We start from the raw sequence: 22,109 nt of genomic DNA on the forward strand, positions 1-22,109 counted from the left end.
TGGTAGTTCTAGGATGTGTTGAGACGCATGTCGGCTGGTATACAGTCTCTACCACAAGACGACGCTTTAACAAAGTGTATTATTATTATTATTATTATTATTATTATTATTATTATTATTATTATTATTATTATTATTATTATTATTATTATTATTATTATTATTATTATTATTATTATTATTATTATTCAAGCATATTCAAGGTTATCACGGCGACATTTTTATTTACATGTTTCACTGATATTAGATGTACGTTGAGGCGATACAGTTAGTGGCTTGAAGACGCGTCAAAGAAACTCTGTTACGGCGTTTCTATCGTTATCATGACTGCAGTGTCACCTTTTCACCTCTGTATCTAGTTTTCCTCTTATATCATTATTAGTGCGGCTCTCGTTTACATAACTGTCAGCATTACTGTTAAGGTTATTACCAACATAACTATTAGAGGGTCTTTTACTTATTAAACATTGGTGATCGGAGTAGCCAGTATACGCACTCTTCCCAACAGGAACTACGTATAACTCAGAGAAACAGGGGCGATGTTCCGCTTCATTCAGTGGAAACCACGCCTGCCGTCGTCGGTTGCTTCGAGGCGGGCCTGAGGCTATATCACGTGGTCTGCAATGATTCTTTCGCAGACGAACCTGCTGGTCGCTATCTTATTATAGTCGGGTACAACTTGAGGCATGTGAGATGATCAATGATCATCTGATGATCAAAGCGCAGCAGCCAATTCGCTCCGCGACTAAAGAAATAGTCCCGCTGAAAAAATTGCGACTGCTTCTAAAACGCGTATTTGTCGGTATAAATAAAATTTGTGTATTGTGACGATTCTGTTTTTTAAAACTGTAATGATGTAAATGCTACAGCACATGCCGTATCCTGAATGCCGTGCGTCGTCTGCTATACGGAGCTAGATCAACGGCACCGGGCGTGTAATTGTTAAGCAGTCGCTGGTTTCCTAGCATAAGATTCGTATGTACATTTTGTGCGTTAGTACAATTGAGATTTTTTTTCATTGTGTCAAATTTTCTTTTTCGGTTGCTAGCCTGCAATCGCGTTAGTTAGCGCACCTTGGCGCACGGCATTCTGTGCCAGATTTTTTTCAATTATATGAGTTGCGAAACAGCGTTCCGAAATCCGGACACGCGGTTGCCCCATTGTTTCGGAAGTTAGCTGACGTTCGCGCCACCTGGGAGCGGCAACAGAAAACACAAATAATCGAATAGTAGGCGTGCGAATCAACAGGTGGCACTACAGTCTGTTAATTCTCGACAAGGCGGCCAATGACGTGTCTGGATTTCGATACCCGCCGCTCACAGTAGATACCAGGCTTTGGCCAACTCTCGTCGTCGTAACTTCACTTCGACGCAAATAAAACACCATGGGACAAACACCCACGATGTTTGCTTGCATTGGTATGTCGCCCCGGGATCCTGTTTCCAGACGAAGCGCAGCGTTGCGTCACCGATGCTTTCTGCTATCTCTCTTCGCCGGCTCACGGCTCAGAACAAACACACGTGGCACAAACTCGCAGTGATACTGCCGGCATGACAGACCACCACACATAATTCGAGTTCAATCTGACAAACGGAAACGCACACAGCCAGCGGGACTCGGCTAGCACACTCTTAACTCGGCCCAGTTCGAGGCGAGGGCGGCCATGTTAGGCATGTTCTCCGTCCGCCGGGACAGCGGCTAGAGTATAGTCCGGCGCATTACGTAACCTGAAGTGCACGCCTATTGGTGGAGGATCGTGTACATCCGCCTTTGAGGGGAAAATGCCGCTGCCTTCTTAAGTTTTACCCGACTATAGTGGATGAGCGGGTGCCACGTACTGAATTTTTGAAGAGTAAGACAGCACAGTAAATTAGAGAACAGCCGCACTTGGCTGTTCAATTACTGATCCGGCTACTACAAACGCTACGACCAGGGTGGCTGTTTGTGGTTACTTTGCGCCAAAATGGCTACTTTTTTTGACCCGTTTGGCGACGAAAATTACCAGTTGGCGACGTGGCTATTTACTGGCGACTTTTAAATTTCTGGTTTTACTTATTCGCAATGGTTTTATTTATTCGTCAATAGGCTCTGTTCATACTACCACTCCACTTCTATTTGGCTACAAATTTAGCAATAATAATAAATTACATGGTTTTATTTATTCGTCAATAGGCTCTGTTCATACTACCACTCCACTTCTATTTGGCTACAAATTTGGCAATAATAATAAATTACATGTCTACTTTGGCTACGTTTGGCTTGAGTTCTGGCACTTTTCCGATTCCAGCCAACAGAACCCTGTCTACGACTGACAGTGTTGCGCCTCGTAATACCGGTAGATATTACTGGTAGTATTGCCAAGTTTGCTATACTACAGCCATTAATACCACTGCAATACCGTCCTTACTACTACTACTACTACTACTACTACCACTACTACTACTACTACTACTACTACTAATAATAATAATAATAATAATAATAATAATAATAATAATAATAATAATAATAATAATAATACTGAGGTCGCGCGTTGGATCCCGGTCGAGGCGGTCTCAATCGGGTGGAAGCGAAATGTTTGATAATTGTTTACTGTGCGATGTCAGTGCACGATAAGCACCATAAGGTCGAAATATGCCGATCTGTCCACTAAAGCTTCTCATAATCCTATGGTGGTTTTGGTACGGAAGCCTCAGATATTATTATTACTGTACTACCGCATCTGCTACGGCTACTAGTAATGATTCCTCAGCAATTAATAGGGAGTTGCCGCTACTGCTATGGGCCGCGAGATCGAGCGGAGTCGCCCCCTGGCGGCAACTGGCCGAAGGGGCGAAGTGTGGATGGCTCCCTGCGTCGTCTGCTAGCCACGTCGTGTTTGCATGTGGGAGTAGTACGTCATGCACGTTCTCAAAGGGTGGTTTCTTCGGACATGTTAGCACGAACTTAAATGCTGGTACGTATGCCTGAAACGACGTATGAAAGCATTTGATCTTGCTCGTCTGGTAATGCACTGTAATAAGATCAGCGAGTGCAACTTTCCAGATTGTTGAGTGTTGTCGTCGTACCCCCCGTTTACCAGAATCATCTCAGTCTGGTTGCCGCTTTCTGCTTCAAGCACATCGTAAAATTCGCTTGGCGTCGTCCCAAACATGAGGACCAGTTTGTGAATGCAAAGTTTTAACGACTCTGCTTGCTGTAAACAAAAACGCGGCTCTAGGCCGCCTTGTTGTTAGGTGCATAAATACAGCATTGTGTATGGTTTATCGACTATGCGATGAGCTTTTGTTATGTTTATGTGGCCGTGGTAAGTACTACTACAGTGAAGTATTTCTATCAAATAAAAAGCGTAACACATCGTACCTAAACTTCTTAAAACAGAGTTGTCGTGTGCCATTTTTTAACTTGGGGTGAAATTTACGCAGAAACACCCGTGTGCTTAGATTTATAAATCCTTTAAAGAATACAGACGTTGAAAATTAATTCAGACTGCGTGCTATACGTTAATGTTGCAAAATTTCACTGAAAATGTCATTTTTCTTTACATTGTCTTGAGCGTTCATGTGGCATTTTGTTATTGACTGATGGAAAGCAGCGGTCATTTTTCGTTTGAAAAAAAAAACAGCATAATCATAGAGCGAATGATGATGAGTGGGGCGAAGCGTCCGTCAAGCGTCCGTCACTCCGCTCGTGCGTTCGCCCGTGTTTCCGTCCGTCAATTCGTCTGTCCATCCGTCTGTCTGTACCCCTGTCCGTCCGTCCATCTAGTGAACACTCCAAGTACCGCCGTCTCGCATCTTTTCATCATTTATCCATCATATACAAGTATCCACCGGACATTTCGAGGACAAAATCTAGAGAGGTGGAGACTATTACTACATACATCGGGGACGCACGACCCACGGCTTGTGGAGCTTCGCCCCTAAAAAGAAAAAGAGAAGCTGATCTTCCCATGAAATAAGCACACCTTCGCTATGTCACTGTCATGCACGGAATACTTCGGTGAAAGCTTTCTGCGGAACTCGGCAGAAAGCTTTCATTGATATCTCAATGTCAATGTAAGTGTAGCGCAAAGCGCTGTCCGCAGCGAAGCTTTCCTGGCTAGACTTATCAGCTGTCCCACATTTAATGGTGAACAGAATCTGAAAAAAAAAAAAAAATATTTGCATGAGTATTCGTGCGAACAGTGGTATCGAAGTCGTCGCACCGATATAAGGGCTTTTTTTTTGCGATCTTTGCTTTTCTTTTTATTATAGTATTCAGATGAGTACGTAACATGCTAATAAGTAGTTCAGTCGTACAACAGAAGTGCGTAGTAGGCGGAACACAAGCGAAGTACGCATTCAAACAATACAGCAAAAGCGTGATTTAGTGCGAAAGCGCGCAGACAGTCACCAAGGGCGATCATCTCTTCTTTAGCCAGAACGCGCTCCAACAAGCGAGAGCATATTGTAGATAGTCCTATAAAGTTTTCAATCAATCGATCAATTGAAATCGTACTAGGAAAGTAAAGCAATAGTATTCGCATGGATGAAGAAGACGTCTACAGTTTGATAAAAAAAAAAAAGGCCTCGTATCTGCGTGCTGCGAGTCTTTGCCGGCCTTCTTTCTTGCATGGCGCCTCATTTTGAGATCAGCCTAAGAATGACTCGTGTCTTCAGAATTGCGTATCTATGTATTTTATACTAAAGGAACCTACCACGTAATACGTATGTATTGATAGGGTGCCTCAGATACGCGTAATATTTGCATCTTGATCGACAATACTCGCAAGTACGAATGCAGCCACCAGTTCAAGATTGGTGGGCGTTCTGCTACTGGTTAAACTTTTCGCCAAGTGGCTCAATCGCGTCAGAACGACAGTCCATGACTTGCGTGATTACTTGAGAATCACGGGACGGCTTTAAGCTCTCCCATAGTAGAGTACCCTGTGCTCTAAATCGTTCCCCCCTCTTTTTAACCCCCCCCCCTTCACGTAGAGCTTTACGGACTCTACACAGCCTCGGGATGGCTCTATGCTCTCCCATAGTAGACTACGTCGTACTCATTAGTCGTTACCCACCTTTTCGAAATGCACCCCAAGAAACACTGTCGTCTGTAATAAATCGCTTTTGTTTATCAAGCTAGTCGCAGTGTAGTTTATTAACACGCAAGGAAAGCGTCGCACGACGGAGGAATACGAGAAGGAAAGACGTTAGGGAAGAGTCGTCGCCGCCGATTTCTTCGGGCCGTGGGCACGAGTTGACTGCCGAGTCCGGAAGAGTCTTTGAAATGACTCCTCCGGCAACCAACCTGCTGCCGCCCGTTCCCTCCTCTCGGCCTCCCCCCACGGAAACCGGAGCTGCGGTCGATGGCGCGTGGCGACAGTCGCCGAGTGCCGCGCGGCCTCATTGTTTTGCCCCCGCCTTTTTCGCGCGCGCGCAACCGTTGAGCGCTCATGCACTTTCGACGGTGCAGCGAGTGCCGAGCCAGCTGAGCCGATCCGCTGCTCTCTCTCTCTCTCCGCGTCTCCGTAGGTGCGGAACTGTCTCTCCGAAACTGCCATGTCAGGCTTGGACGCGTTTCGCGGTTTCGTACGCGCGCGATGCCTGCGTTCGTACAAGCACTTATACTGCACGTTGTGTGTACGTCATCGGAGATATTTGGCTTGTAACGGCGTATACATTGGACGCTCGAGTCAGCGTCGACCGATAGCTCTGCCAGCAGCTCAATTCGCGGAATCCACTGTGCCTTTTGTCAGGCTTGTCACTACTTCAGACTTGTCAGTATTTCACCAGGTATGCCTTTTCAGGCTTTGCCAACGTTAGTCTAGTAACGTTAAGCTTTGCCGCATTGCGCCCCCTCTCCCCCGGCATTTCGTGGTTTCGTGCGCGCCTGATACCCGCGTTCGCACAAGCACGTCCTGCATAGATTATCCGAGTTTATGTTTTTTTTTTAAAGCCTACATTAAACGCTGGCGTTAGGGGTCGACCAACAGCTCTACGAACGGCTCAATTCAGGTCCACGAGCAATGCGGGGCAGTGACAGGCTCACCAGACAGTGCTTGCGAGGATAGCGTTACTGTTCGCTGCAGCTTGATCTCTGAAGAAAGTGTCTTCCTCGGCCGCCTTTCCCAGTCAGCGGTGTGTGCTGTCTGTAGCTGCACAGAAAACATGAAACAGAAAGAAAGAAAATATAAACTCTGCAGATACCACGTACCTTGGGAATCGATGTTGTGCGAAGCATGCAGATGGAAGGCGACTGTGTTGTATTTTTTTTTTATGGAGCCAAACGTTACGAAGTGGCGCTAAAGATATGTATGCTAAGGAATGCACGCATATACATACGTTAAACAGCCGCATGTGTTTTATAGAACCAGCTGTTTACAGTTGTGTAACGATGCCAACAGCAACGTGGATATTAACAACACTAGAAGCGGTAAGCTGATATGAAGTGATGGTGCTCGCGAGGATGGTAGCCCCGGACACTAATACAGAAATCAACTTGAGCGGATGGCACCTAACTACAATTGGTTAACGCGACGTGACGACTGTATCATACGAGTGCTTACGTGATGTTTGGGAAAATTGGATAACCAGCACTGCAACCACAATTGACATTTCACGAACATTAGGGTGTATTTGAAAAGTAGTTCCGCGACCTCGCGTCACTCTGTGGTAGAAACTCGATTGCCACGCAGAATGCTGGGGTTCGATGGGACTCTGACGTTTATTCCTTGCGTGCGTCGGGTCAACGCTGCTGATGTCAGCTTTTTCTTAACGCTGACGCGTTGAAATTGCCCTTGCCTGTGATCGCCGTTTCGTTGGTAGATATAAACTGTCTTCACTTGTTGCACATACCCGCCCGCGGTTAGGCGCCACACGTCTGGCGGACAGGGTTTGACGACATGAGTCATATTTGTCGAACCTTCTTGCCTTCCCATACTAATTTTCGTTTACTGAAAGTTAAGGCGGTGACCACGAGAGCACCCAGAATTAATCGGTTTAGATAGATAGATAGATAGATAGATAGATAGATAGATAGATAGATAGATAGATAGATAGATAGATAGATAGATAGATGGATAGATAGATAGATGGATAGATAGATGGATAGATAGATGGATAGATAGATAGATAGATAGATAGATAGATAGATAGATAGATAGATAGATAGATAGATAGATAGATAGATAGATAGATAGATAGATAGATAGATAGATAGATAGATAGATAGATAGAGTGCCCCGCCGCGGTGGTCTAGTGGCTAAGGTACTCGGCTGCTGACCCGCAGGGCGCGGGCTCGAATCCCGGCTGCGGCGGCTGCATTTCCGATGGAGGCGGAAATGTTGTAGGCCCGTGTGCTCAGATTTGGGTGCACGTTAAAGAACCCCAGGTGGTCTAAATTTCCGGAGCCCTCCACTACGGCGTCTCTCATAATCATATAGTGGTTTTGGGACGTTAAACCCCACATTCGTGGTGCGTTCGTTCAAGTTGGCACTGTCTCTTGATTGGTTGAATTAGCGTGTTGGTGAGATAGACACGGCTAATGACGTTTGATCGCAGAATCGGACGAAGTGGACGTAGACAACGGGCCCCACACGGGGGCCCGTGCATTTCTAACGTACTTTTCTATTTGCTATTCTGGTTGTGCACTTGAGCCCTATTAGGTATCTCTTCGCGATGCCGAACCAACTGTCCCATCCCGCTGTTATAGAATGAGTTCCTGCGTACGTCCTTGTTTATATAGCGTCAGTTAAACTGACGTAGCCCACACGCCCCCCCATCGGTGGATCAAGGAACAAACGAGATAACCTAAAGAAAGCTTATTCAGCGCTGCGTCACGATAAGAACCACAAAAGGACAAAAATTGAAAAGTTCACGCATCTGCAGACGGATTGTTGCACGTGCCTTTCAAAAAGTCAAACTCTTTATCGGACATGGTGACGGACGCTTGGCCAACACATTTTTCTCCCATGTGATGATATAAGTACAGTTCGTCGTTCAAAATAAACTAGTTGTGAGTTTGCGCCCGTGTTGTTTGTCTCTTTTCCTTGTGTCCGTGTACGTGTTTGCGCAAAGAAGTCTTGTATTAAGTACAATTTCACGATCCCCAAAACACCGCTCTTACCGTGACACGATACTCGGTGAGCGAGAATATGCGCGTGCCCCGCCGCGGTGGTCTACTGGCTAAGGTACTCGGCTGCTGACGCGCAGGTCGTGGTATCGAATCCCGGCGGCAGCGGCTGCATTTCCGATTGAGGCGGAAATGTTGTATAGGCCCGTGTGCTCAGGTTTGCGTGCACGTTAAAGAACCTCAGGTGGTCGAAATTTCCGGAGCCCTCCACTACGGCGTCTCTCATAATCATATGGTGGTTTTGGGACGTTAAACCCCACATATCATGACATAGCATCGGCTTTAGATCGCGGCTCACTTGTGCATTGCATTTTTCTTGACTTTCAAAAAGCTTTCGATAAAGTACCTCACCAATTACTCCTCCTGAAAATTAGTGCCTTAAACATTGACCCGGACATTCTTAAATGGATTGAATGCTTTCTGACTAATCGCACTCAGTTTGTAACAACTAATGGCTATAACTCACCTCTTTCTAAAGTAACATCCGGCGTACCCCAAGGTTCCGTATTAGGCCCTTTACTTTTTCTTATATATATTAATGATCTCCCAGACAGCATTAACTCCGCTATAAGGTTATTTGCAGATGATTGTGTAATTTACCGCGAAATAAACAATGAATATGATAACCAATTTCTACAGTCAGACCTTGACACTGTCTCAACCTGGTGCAATAAATGGCTTATGACTCTCAACTCTAACAAATCTAAATGCATGTCAATAACCCGGCGATCTATTTCTCCCCCCTGTACCTGCAGAATTAACGCCGTTCCCCTCCAGCATGTCTCTTCATATAAGTACCTCGGCGTTTACATTACCAACAATCTATCTTGGCACACGCATGTTACCTACATCTGTAATAACGCTAACCGAACGCTAGGATACTTACGCCGCAACTTTTCTCGCGCTCCGCTGTCTCTCAAAATTCTATTATACCGATCACTAATTCGCCCAAAGCTTGAGTACGCATCCGCTATATGGGATCCCGTGCAGCAAAATTTAATTAACGCGTTAGAATCTGTTCAGAACCGCTCAGTTCGGTTCATTTGTTCTAATTATTCCCGTACTGCTAGCATATCAGAAATGAAATCTAACCTTGACCTACCCAATTTAACTGTCCGGAGGAAACTGGCGCGACTGCATTTTTTTCATAAGATATTTTTTCACAATCCATCAATGAAGCGAGACCTCATTTCACAACCGTCATACCACTCATCGCGCATTGATCATCAGCATAAAGTTGCCATTCCGTTTTGCCGCACCAAATTCTTTCCAGCAGCCTTCTTACCGAAAACAGCCGCCGATTGGAACCACCTTCCCTCTTCCGTTGTATCAATAACAGACCCTTTGTTATTCAAGACTGCAATTTCTCAGCAATGCTTGTAACTATACGCAGTTTCCATTATCTATCTTTGTCTTGTATGTGCTTGAATTCTTATACATTTTTAGTTGACTTATGTTGCCTTCCTGAGTTGCGCATCTGATACTTGTTTCTTTATTTTGTCTTTTTTTGTTGTGTGTTATATATGTTGTACCCACTCCCTCTGTAATGCCCTACGGGCCCTGAGGGTATTCTAATAAATAAATAAATAAATAAATAAATATCAATCAATGTATCAGAATATGCGCTAAAAAAATGTGGGTGGAAGCGGCGCCTAAAGATTCCCGCCTCAAACACCATGACGTCACAGATTTTGAAGACGTCTGCCGGTTCCTACTTGACTTTTAATCGATAAAAATAAAGTGCTTTGTCATCTGTGGGTGTCATAGACCTAGCATGCGAAATATCAGAATATTTCATCGAGCCAATGCCACGAAAATACGAAAACTATATTTTCGAATATCTGACTTTCGGGCGTGAAAATCTCGGTGCGAAATTCAGGAGTGATACCTCAGTCTTGATTTTCCCCTCTAATGAGCCTATAACAGTATAAGTTAAGGCATTAAAGTTCTCAGTGTGTAGTTTGTCGACCAAGTCGTTCCTCTTTACAGTCCCTTTAAAGTGGCGCAACATCCGGAGTTTTAAACTTTTCACTTGTTACAAAGGGCTCTGCTGTAATTCTTCTTCGTCATCATTAGCCGCAGCATTAACAAAACGTGTGCCTTATTAGATACACTCATTGGCCGATAGACGCGCAGCTAGTGGTCACTTCTGCAAAATGGCCTTGTGGATTTGGGGCTTAGTGGATACTTCGAGTTGAAGCTTGAGTGCATGGTCATTGATTACAATAAAAGCAAATGGAGTTAATGAGCGAGCAATAGTAGTGAAGATTTATCGTTGGACACTACTTACGCTGGTCACGAACAAATGTAGCATTGAGTTAATGAAAGTGACTCTAGTGACTGAATTTATTATTGTTGATTATATGAAGTGTGGAAACTTGTGCAAGTTGGTAGGACATAACTGAATGTAGGAACAGCGCAGCCTAGAAGTAGTTACTTCGTAACTGCGGAAGCGAGAAAACAAGGACAGAAAAGAGCGCTGACTTGCAACAAGTTTTTTAAAAGTCGGCGCTCTTTTCTGTCCTTGTTTTTCCGCTTCCATAGTTACGACAGCCCCGTCGCGGTGGTCAAGTGGCTAAGGTACTCGGCTGCTGACCCGCAGGTCGCGGGTTCGATTCCGGGCTGCGGCGGCTGCATTTCCGATGGAGGCGGAAATGTTGTAGGCCCGTGTACTCAGATTTGGGTGCACGTTAAAGAACCCCAGGTGGTCGAAATTTCCGGAGCCCTCCACTACGGCGTCTCTCATAATCAAATGGTGGTTTTGGGACGTTAAACCCCACAAATCAATCAATCAATAGTTACGACAGAAAAGAGCGCTGACTTTCAACAAGTTTTTGGAAGTCAGCTCTCTTTTCTGTCCTTGTTTTTCCTCTTCCGTAGTTACGAAGTAACTACTTCTAGGTTGCGCTGTTCCTACATTCAGCTACACTTAATCATATTAACGCTGGACCCCAGTATAATATGCACGGTAAAATAGCCACGATGTATGACACTCGCAAACAGCTTATGTGTATCCATGAGGGACCCTTCGAGATGTTTTTTTTTTTTAGTTCCTTTTCGCCGCTGCAGAGGAGGGGGCGGGGGCATGTATAAGGAAATTCAAAAGTGATGATGAGCAACTTCACGTCACGCCTCCACATCAGTCAGTCGGCCTCTCCCCTGCACCATTCTAAAGAGGCCACTTTGGCTACTGCATGTTTCGAGAGCTTTCTGCGTTTCATTATTCGCTTCGTGATGGAGCTGTCATGAAGGCGAGTAGCAGCAGCCTATAGTGGTCCTTTTCTTTCGGAAAGGGTAGTTCGTTCATTAGTCCTTTTGGACAGTGGGCGGGACAGTCGTGGAAGTATTCCGCGACCTTACCCTTCAATCTCCCCTGCCCTCTATAGGAATGTGTAACGTGGCCCTATATACGGCGCCTGGCGTGCCACGAGGTTCATTCGGTGACCGGCGAGCGCGCACGCCGTGAGCGTCGTGACGCTTGTTGACGCTGCGCGAGACGCGCGTGTCGGTGCCGCAGCTGCTTCGGCGAGGCGCCTTACCTTAACCCTCTGCACGCAGTCGCGTTGCGTAATAACCCCTCGCACCGTGCGTGTTGCGTGTGTGTCTCAGGCTCGCAATGAGCGTGGCGCACGCGAGCGACACGCCTCTTCTAAAGCTCCATCTTTCTCTCTCTCACTTACTCCTTATCCCCGAGTTGCTGTACCTCAGTCGTCAGCGTCTCGTTGATTCTCGTTCACGCCGCATGGCGGTGCTAGGACTGTGCAGGTTATACGAATGGATACACATATGACTGTTAATGATACGAGTACATATGCGCGCTCTGAGGAGGCGGGGAGGGGGGGGGGGAGCTGATAGCGGCCCCCTCTGATCGTCTGAAGGGGCGGCCAAGTCAGTGCCACGCGTGTACTGTCAGAGGACCTGCCCGTCAGTGCCTAATGTGGAGGGCTGTGGCCGTAGGCATGCACATGAAGAGGGCAGTGGTGGTGCATTCCCCCCTCCCTCCCTCAAATCACCGAGGAGGCGAGCGCAACACCTTATCCATACGTTCACTCAGTTGCCACCGCGCAGTTTTTCGACGATAATATCGGCCGAAGACAATTCACGTAGCATTCAAAGCATTTATTGCTTCCAGTCTTTGCTCAGGTAAGCCAAAGACCTAAGGAAGGACATTGTGAAAAGCACGCCATCGCTCCATTTTCATTTTTTAAGTGCAAAACAATTTAGGGGACCGGGCTGTCATATGCTGTCCGCGTCGCTTGACGTAAGTAACTCAGCCAAAACCACAGATAGCGTAGCCATTTTTAGCACGCGCCTAAAAGAAGTCTTCTTCCTCCTGTACACTTCAAGAGCCTCGGTAATGATATTAAGCGCGGAGCACTTCGAGTAACCCCATTTATAAAAATTGAGCAGAAAAAGAGAAAGCAAGTGACAAATAGGGAGATAAAAAAGGACGGGAAGTACGACCAAAATATAGAGCGTCCACGTAACGTCATCACGTGCCATTTTTATGTACATTTCGGAGCTCACAGCTATTCCAGCAGATTAAGATTAGAAAGCGTGCCTTTCTCTGTGCTTTCTGTTCTACAAATGGTGGCCGCAAGGACGTCAGTGCGTACTCCCTAAATTCCCTCTAAATAAATGAAAATAAAAAGAGAAATAAAAGACAGAAAAACTAAAAAAAGAGAACAAGAAAGGGAGCGGCGGAGATGAAGAGAAACAAAGGCTGCCCAAACCCGCCGCTCCTTGAGGCTCGGCACCGATTGGTAGAAGGTGTCTTTATTCTTTAATCGATTGTCAGGCATGTTGTCCTTTGGACTCGACCGGGACCGAGGGGGCTACGATAAAGGTTTCAAAAGCCATTTCAAAAAGTTAATTAGAGCGCGAAAACTTGACACGATCACTCACACACGCACACACCTATGCATCAAACACACAGCACTCTGTGTTTGATGTATTTGATGTATCTGTGTCAAACACACAGAGCGCTGTGTGTTTGATGCATGGGTGTGTGCGTGTGTGAGTGATCGTGTCAAGTTTTCGCGCTCTAATTAACTTTTTGAAATGATCTACCAACTAGCCCAACAACAAGTTCTCTTAGAATTCAAAGGCCATGCTTGCGTCAAAGGTCATGCGTCAGAACCGATTACAGCAGATGAAGGCGCACTGTGACCGCTAATTATCGGTAGTCATAGGAGAGTTTAATCATTCCTGAAATTCCCTGCAAAATAACGAAGGTTCTCTTTTTTTTCTGTTTGGCTCAAAATGGCAGGCGAAAATTCCCCACAAAAAGGGTAAATTCCCTACGCGGAATATCACTGGGGAGCAACAGTTTTGCGGGTGTCTTCCTGGGCCGGCACACGACGCGGTCATGCAGCACGAGATGCGAGCATGCACAGGGGGGGTGTACGGAGGGACAGCGTTACACGGGCTAGTCGAAGAGCTGCTTCGCATGTAAACATATTTTCGTACTTGGGACCTACTTTTTAGGGGCGAAGCACCTAAATTCGTCGGTCTGTTCCTCCTAGCTCGTACGTGACCGCCTAGTTCGATGACTCACTCGGCAGGTGCGGACAGACAGGCAGACAGACAGACAGACAGACAGACAGACAGACAGACAGACAGACAGATGGACGGACGGTTTAGCGATAAAACCCTCCGAAGCTTCGCCCCACTCATCATCATTCACTCCGTGGATATGCTCCGATATTTTTTTTAAGCGCGCGAGACAGCATTTGCACACCCGTACTCAAAGGAAAAACCGCAGTGGCTCGGCGACGTAGTGAGAGCCCCGAAATGTTAGAGGATAACGCATTGTTATATCAATAAAAGTTATACGGGCTTAGGAGTCGCTTCCGGCCATTCGTGTGGCACTTGCGCTGCTCAATCAGTATGTCCATTGCGGCGTGGAAAAATGTGAAAAAGAAAAAAAAAAGAAAGCTACACACGTCTGCCATTCGCAACGACCACTGACCCAGGAAGGAAGGAAAAAAAAACTAATGCTTGTTGCAGTTGGATCATTATATTGAATCCACGAGGAAAGCTTTCGTGTGACCCTTGCGGCTGACCTTGCGAGTCGTGAAGAAGCAATCTTTGCTTTAACCGTTTTGACAGCTTCGTTTCTGTTCGTTTTGCTTTGCAGTTTTTCGTATTTCGCTCGTGTTTGTGCTAACACACACTTCTTTTTTTAACGATGCATTGGCGCAACTTCTCAAATTGCGCTCCCTAAAGTGGCGCCGAGGACACGTCGGCAAGGAAAATGCACGATGAACTCTTTTCAGCCGAGAGCCTCGTGCCTTATTGCGCGGGGCATGCGTCCTCAGACTGAACGACTGCGATGCAGTGAAGGGAAGGGCGTTTCGTGTGTGCCGTATATAGGCGCGTATAAGCCACTCTCCCTGTATGCACGCAACACTCATGCACGCACGTCCGCACGCACGCGCACTCTCTCGCTCACACACGCTCACACACACGCACGCTCGCACGCACACCAAGGGACCCCCGAAGCGATAGGGGTGCAAAGCTTTTTGTGATAATGTCTACTGCCCCTGCTTTGCGAAAAAAAAATGAAAAAGAAAGTTATAGCTTCAGTATATAGCCAAGATATAACTCAATGTGTGGAGAAAATCGCCCCAGTTTTGCGCACATAAAGCTGACATATATCGTATATCTATAGCTGTGTCTTGTTCACCGCGCCGTGGTTGACGGAAAGGGCGGGTGGTGTACGCATTCCTCACTGTTCGATATTTGTGGTGTTTTGCGTAAAGAGAAGCTTCAGGCGTGAGTCGGCGATCGTGTTGCATCGTTCCTTTTGCCGGTGTCCAACCATGTGGTGCTCTATAACGTGCACTGACAAAGCAGAGTAAAACGGAATACCATTACGCCTCCATCGAATAGCGACCGCAGCAACCGGGATATAAACCGCGACTCTCGGACAGCAGCCGGGAGCCCTTGTCACTGCTCCACCGCGGCGGATCAAGACCATGTGCCCAAGTCCACCCCGTACTCTGCCTCGTTGTGGCAATCGATATAGTTAACGGGTTAGTTAACGCACGCAGAGTGGAGTAGTGACAGCCTTTCGGGACCACAATTTGCACACCCGGGCCATTACAGTTCATCGAGTACTCTCTGTCACGTGTGTGCGTTCACAAGCCGCGAATGGGACGTCCCGTACCTGTCCGGAAGAGTGCGGCCGAGTGATCGTTGTTCGCGTATGCGATACCGCGCAACCCCAGCAAAACCAGCCGACTCTTCGAAAGAGCTGAAACGTCAGTGCATGCGTCGTTTCAGCCGCACGACTTTGCCAACCTGCAACCGCTATTATAGATGCTCCCGCGAGGTCTAGTCTTCTCTCTTTCTTCTCCTTGTTTTGTTCCTCATTCTTTTTCGGCGTTTGCCTCGTGACGCCGTTTCACCTCTCCCCCCTCCCCTCCTTCAGCTTTTTCCTACGTGCCGTCCATTATCACTGTTGCGCAGTTTTTGCGGGGGTTGAGCAGCAAGGACCTATATAAGTTGGCGCTGGAATTGCATGAAAGGTTTTGGTTGCCTTCTCCGCGTGGAAGAAAGCCTTAAAGCGGGTGATTTGGACGGCGGCGGAGGAGGAGGCGTAATATAGTTTCCAGCGCAACTGCGTTGACCTTATGCCTGCGGGGGCCATCGCCGTGGCGCCGCTCTTTGTTGGCGCGCCACGGTCGGCGAACCCTCGCGAAATGAATTTCCGCGCTCGGCGGCGTCTTTGCGCGTGTCCATACGTCCGCGGGATGTGCGCTTGGGATCCACGCGTTGAACTTCCGTTGACGTTCCTCCAACGAGCGTGTGCACCCCCCCCCTCCCCCCGTTTCGGCCACGTTTTATTCTTATTGTTATATTTTTATTATTATTTCACGCCTTCGCTGCAATAGCGTCTTTCCTGTCCGCCTGTTTCACGTCGGCCTCCAGAAACGTCCGTGAAGACGATCGCCTCTCGTTATGCAATGAATGTCGCGGCGTCTCCTCTCGGTGGTGTAAGGTTAGGCTATAGGTTACGTCTTCGCCGCATCGCCCGGGTAATGGTGCCCTATAACTTCTCAGCTCAAAGCGTCGTGGCGCAAGGTCACTGGTACAGTTCTCCGGGTCGGCGGCAGCGCATTCCGGAGACGGCGGTAGCGTCGAGAACCTCTAATGTGTCCGTTACGTTTGGGCGTGAGACAGATTTTAATACCTCCGATGGTTGAGATTGAATCGGATGCCCTCCCGCTAATACAGCGTCCATCTTACACATCCGCGGTGATTGCAAAATTTTCTTGCCTACTCCGAAAGTAAAATGACGTACAAGCGGACAATTGTTACAGCGAGAGCTCAGAACGACGACAAAAGGGCAAGAGGACGAGTGCTAACTTCCAACTGAGTTTGGCAAAAGATGAGTTTGTTGATGTTGTTGTTGTCGTCGTCGTCGTCGTCGTCTTTTTTGGCCTTACTCATCTTTGCATAGCTCATCTTTTGCCACATGGTTTCTTGTCTCCCATAAATGTTTTCGTGCTCTGCACAATAAACTCAGTTGGAAGTTAGCGGTCGTCTTGCTGCTCTTTTGTCGTCGTTCTGAACTCGCGCTGTAACAATCGTCACGACCTATCAACTAACCCAAACCGCCACTCTTCCAAGAACTAGCAGGGATAGTGATATCTGCTGGACCGTGCAGACCTGTTCCATGTGTGTAAACAGCGGTGGGCGCCGCCGTATACATACCAAGTGGCTTGTTGCGACTTCACAAGCGCCCCAGTATGTCGACGGCGCCTACCGCTGTTTACAAACATGGAATGTGTTTGCACGCGCAAACTGACACGTACAGTATAACAGGGCAACAAGCCTGAAGGCAACACCGAATGCTTTAGATATTGCAGCGATGAAAATGCTGCTCCAATTGCACCAAGGAGGAAGCAACAAAAAGGGAGAAGGCAGGGAGGTTAACCAGAAAGACATCCGGTTGGCTACCCTACACTGGGGGATAAAGGAAGGGGACAAGAAAGACGAGAAAGAGGGAAGAGAGGGAAAAAAAGGGGGTGAGGGAGAGACTGACAGTAATTTCACTGCAGCGTGTAGAACTCTACCGCATGTCAGAGGCGTTCACACAAGCCTGTCTTTCTCAGGAAACGCAGCAGGGCTTTCACTGCCTTGTGGGCTGTCGAGGCATGTGTACGTTGCTGTAATAGCACCTGCACAGAAAGAGGCCGATCATCCAGTCGCCGCATTGCGTTGGCAAGTACTTGTCTCTCTGAGGCAAATCGAGGACAATGACACAGCAGGTGTTCGATGTTTTCGTCGGTGCCGCAAACATCGCACGCCGCACTGTCAGTAATTCTGATTAACGTGGTATATGCTTTCGTGAAAGCAACTCCCAGCCAAAGGCGATAGAGAAGCGAAGCTTCACGTCGATGTAGGCCGGGTGGAGGCCGGAGTTGTAGTGAAGGGTCGAGCTCGTGCAGTCGTGTACGTCGTATGCTTGGTGTGTTCCACTCAGTCAGTGTGAGACTGCGGGCCAGTTGACGAATCTGCCTCGCCGCATCCGCTCTTGAAAGCGGTATCGGAACGCTGTTCGCTTCTTTATGTGACGTGCGAGCAGCATGATCTGCAGAATCATTGCCGCCTATACCACTATGCCCAGGTAACCACTGAAAGACGATGTCATGGCCTTTTTGTATTAACAGGTGGTGAAGTTTCACGGTTTGGTAGGTCAACTGGTCGTGGCATCCGCGTCGGAGAACTGATATCAGGCACTGTAACGCTGCTTTTGAGTCAGAAAACACAGCCCATTTACCTGGTCTTTCTTCTGAATTGATGTGTTCCAGTGCATTGCGCAGAGCCTCGAGTTCTGCCGTCGTCGAACTTGTCACATGTGAAGTCTTAAAACACCGAGTTATACCTTGTGATGGTATAACCACTGCTCCACCTGAACTAGACGGCGTAGTAGAGCCATCCGTGTAAATGTGCACGTGGTTACTGTAGTTTTCTTCCAGTAGGGATAGACTCAGTTGTTTTAGGGCATGTGTCGGTAAGTCCGATTTTCTCCTCATTCCTGGAATCATTAAGTGAACTCGCGGCCGGCTCAAGCTCCAAGGAGGAAGCAGTGGCTTTGATGCAGGTGCGTATGTCTCAGCAAACGATGAACGATGCTTGGAGACAATAGTGCCGTATGTCGTGCGGGGCCTTTCAGCAGCTAGGCTCGCCAGGTGGTGAGAAGGGGTCCTGGCATAATGCCTGAGGTGCATGCGCATTGTCTCGGTAATAATATGCGTATTTATCGAGTGATCTTGAGCGATGGCAATAGTTTCAGCCGTTGAAGCACTGCGGGGTATTCCAAGGCATATCTTAAGTGCTTGTGCTTGAATGCTCTGAATTGCGCGCAGGTTGGTCTTGCCGGTGTTAGACATTGCAGGTAAGCTGTACCGTAAGAATCCGATAAACAGCACTCTGTACAGTTGTAGCATGGATGATATGGGCACTCCCCAATTTTTTCCTGCAAGGAATTTGAGCATGTGGCATGTTGCGATCAGCCGCTTCTTCACATAGTTCACGTGTGGAGTCCACGACAGGTTTCTATCTATTATGACTCCCAAGAACCTGTGGCTTCTGCTGAACGATATGTATTCTTCATTAATCGATATACTGTAAGCAGACATTGGTTTCCGTGTGAACGCTACCACTGCACATTTTCCGCAGGACACCTCGAGGCCTTGTTTACGAAGATAGCATGACGCCGTTGTAGCAGCCTTTTGAAGGCGGGCGCGAAGCTGAGGCCTTGTCACACCTGATGTCCAAATGCAGATGTCATCAGCATAGACAGAAAGTTGTACAGTGCTAGGTAGCTGCTCGACTAGACCAATGAGAGTTAGGTTGAAAAGGGTAGGGCTTAGCACTCCTCCCTGAGGAACTCCTCGGCTGCTGTAATAATCAGGTGTTGGGCCATTCGCTGTCATCACGTAAAATGATCTCAGCTGTAAGTAGCTGCACACCCACATATATATCTTGCCACCAAGACCTACTGTTTCCAAAGCATCAAGGATGGCTTCATGGGTGACATTGTCGTAAGCCCCCTTAACGTCTAGAAACAGGGCGGCGCACAGTCTCTTACAGGCTTTCTGGTGTTGAACATATGTCACCAGATCAACAACGTTGTCGATTGACGAATGGCCGCGCCTGAATCCGGTCATGGATATTGGATAGATTTCGTAGTGCTCTAAATACCACTCCATTCGTGTTAGAATCATTCGTTCCATCGTTTTTCCCACACAACTGGCAAGTGCGATAGGACGGTATGAGGCAATATCCAAAGGAGATTTACCAGCCTTTAGAAGTGGAATGAGGCGACTTGACTTCCATGCCTGGGGAACAGTACCAGTCTGCCAGGAGTCGTTGTATAGGCGTAAGAGTGCCTTCCGAGCTTCGTCTCCAAGATTACAAAGGGCACGATAGGTAATGCCGTCAGGACCGGGTGCTGAAGAACGTCTGCACAGAGCCAGTGCCGCCTCTAGCTCATCCATAGAAAACTGGCATTCCATACGGGGATCACGTGAGGGCGGTGGGTTGTCAAAAGTTCCCGTTCTCGATACTGTGAAATTGGAATCACCGGCAATTCTTCTACAGAAAGATTCTGCGACGTCAATCTCTCTGCATCGAAGGTGAAGTGCCAGAGATGTAAACGGGTGTCGCTGACCCAAGGTTGTGCTAAGACCCCGGACAGTTCGCCATATCAGTGATAGGGGCTTTCGTGGATCCAACGACTTGCACCAAACTGCTCCAAAAGACAACGACTTGCACCAAGCTGCTCCAAAAGACAAATGCTGCTGCTCTGAACTGTGATTATTGTTAGTAACTGCTCCGTACCTGCTTCGCAATGGCATTGGGAGACTAAAAACAATGAACTGCTACCGTGCGACCATCCAGCGAGCCTAAACAAAGCGAATCACGAGATGTATACTATCATCGTAATAATATTCTAGTGTGCGGCTTGCATACTAGCTATAGGTACTTGCATATTGGCGATGCCACAAGTGCTGGCATTATATATGATTTGGCTCCATATTTGTACCTCACAAGTGGACTATTTCGTCGAAATGTATGCGAAATTGGTTCGATATCCTACTGATTACTAACTTCTGCTGTGACAACTTTGATGTGAGACTGATTACATTTACCACTTTATCAGCTCTGATCTCAATGTCACTTCTATCTCTGCTATTGTCAATTACCTTTTTTTTTCCTATTATGAGTGACAGTTGACCGTGTGTTTCGTGCTAGCCGCAATAACGTGTGTTCGCGTAAGCGAAATCTACTGAAGGTGTATTGCTGAAGTGACCCGAAACCAAGGTTTGGGGGTTTTCCTTTTACTTCATGCGACTGTCGGCTATGTCAGAAGCTGCGCTTGCGTTCTTTTGCCGTTTTTTTTTGTCACTGGTAAAATCGACCTTGATACTGAAGTGGTTTGTATAATTGTCTCTACGATACTAGCGATTAGAATCCGCAGCTAAAGAGCTGTGTAAGAAAGCGTTTCCTCGATTGTACAACTGAGATATGGTTCGCTGCAGTTTAGAAAGCGTTGATTGGGCGTGCCGTTAAGTTAGTCTCTCCTGTGGCTCGACACACACTACTCGTGAATGTACAGTTCCGTTTCCTGTAAAAGGTCTAGGGGGAGCCGGATGTGTGGGAAATAGATTCACTTAAGTAAGTCTAGTGGTCTGTTATTTGAGGACAAAGAACATCACTAAGATATTGCTTTTTGATTCGCATTTCTCGTTATATTGTGGTGTCAGCTATGACGATACTCAAGCTTTTCTTTTCTTTTTTTGCGTAGCAACAGGATGACCTGTCCAAGAGCTCGACCCCTCTGCTGACGCCCAGCCCGCAGTCCACTCCCCCGCAGGCTGCCGAGAGGGCCTCTTCACACGTGACCCAGAGCCGCGAAGAAGACGATACGTCGTCCGTCGAGGTGATCGCTGCCTCGCCGACGCCCACGAGCGAGGAAGAAGGGGACGACCGCTCGACGCCTCGTCTCGAGACCCCGGTCTCTGACAAAGGTTCTTCGGCCGTCAACGGCGGCGGCTCCCGTAGCTCGGAGCTGCGCTCCTCCACGTCCTCGAGTCCTCGGGACTCTCCGGTCTTCGGCCGCGACCAGAAGAGCTCCGCGGTGGAGTCTACGACGACCACCACCACCGTGATCAAGACCTCGACCATCACGACGGGCGCCGACGGCACCGACGGCTCGGGCTCGTACGATGTCCAGAAGGCGTACGACGTGCAGATCAACAACTCCGAGGTGCGCAGGATCTCGGACCTGCAGCAGCGTGGCGGGGCCGTGCTGGGACCTCTCCCTCCGCAGCCGGCTGCCAGGCAGGCCGCGCCGGCGCACGCCGAGAGCAACGGCACGAGCCAGAACGGCGCCGCCGCGCCATACAGGAACGGGGGGTCGTTGCCTCCTCCCGGACCCGACGGGCTGAACCTGACCATGAAGGCGTCCGAGCTTCGAGAACTGCTGAGGTCCCGGAAGAAGAAGGACCCGAGGGAGACGCAGATGGACCTGCGCCAGAAGTACAAGATCATCGAGCAGATGTAGAGAGAGAGTGCACCGTGGGCTGGTTTCGGGGGACTGGACACTGTGCCCGTGCTCGTTGTCTGTGCCGAGAGGGGTTCCTTTTTTTTTTTCTTGCTTGATGGCGTTGTAATTGGCAGCCGTATTGTTGCCGAGTGCGCGGCGACGGGCAGCTTCCTTTTGGTTCCGTCTTGTCTCAGCCCGCAGCTCTTAACCCCCGGCGTTTTTTTCGCAACAGCTTGTGAAAATAGAAGGACCGATCGGTGTGTGGACACTCGCGCCGTGCGCCGTTGGTCTTATATACGCAAGGGCACGAGTGTGTGTTTTTGTCGGTGCTTTGTGTGCCTTTCGTGCCCATTGTATGGTTGTTCTTCTCGAGCAGTTTTTTTTTTCTTTCGTCTTGCGAGTTGGGAAATGTGGCCCAATCTTTGATAGC

General features: G+C 47.9%; 1 protein-coding gene across 1 annotated transcript in view; it reads left to right on the forward strand.

The window, feature by feature from the left end:
• The window catches only part of LOC119180889 (membrane-associated guanylate kinase, WW and PDZ domain-containing protein 3), a 141,787-nt gene extending 119,910 nt beyond the window's left edge, over positions 1-21,877 (forward strand). Inside the window, exon 6 of the mRNA XM_037432027.2 lies at positions 20,939-21,877. Coding sequence (XP_037287924.2) covers positions 20,939-21,697 — 759 coding nt within the window. The 3' untranslated portion in view covers positions 21,698-21,877. The remainder of the gene's footprint in view (positions 1-20,938) is intronic.
• The last annotated feature ends 232 nt before the right edge of the window (positions 21,878-22,109 follow it).

The sequence above is a fragment of the Rhipicephalus microplus genome, chromosome 10, assembly GCF_043290135.1.
Source record: "Rhipicephalus microplus isolate Deutch F79 chromosome 10, USDA_Rmic, whole genome shotgun sequence".
Classification (NCBI taxonomy): domain Eukaryota; kingdom Metazoa; phylum Arthropoda; class Arachnida; order Ixodida; family Ixodidae; genus Rhipicephalus; species Rhipicephalus microplus.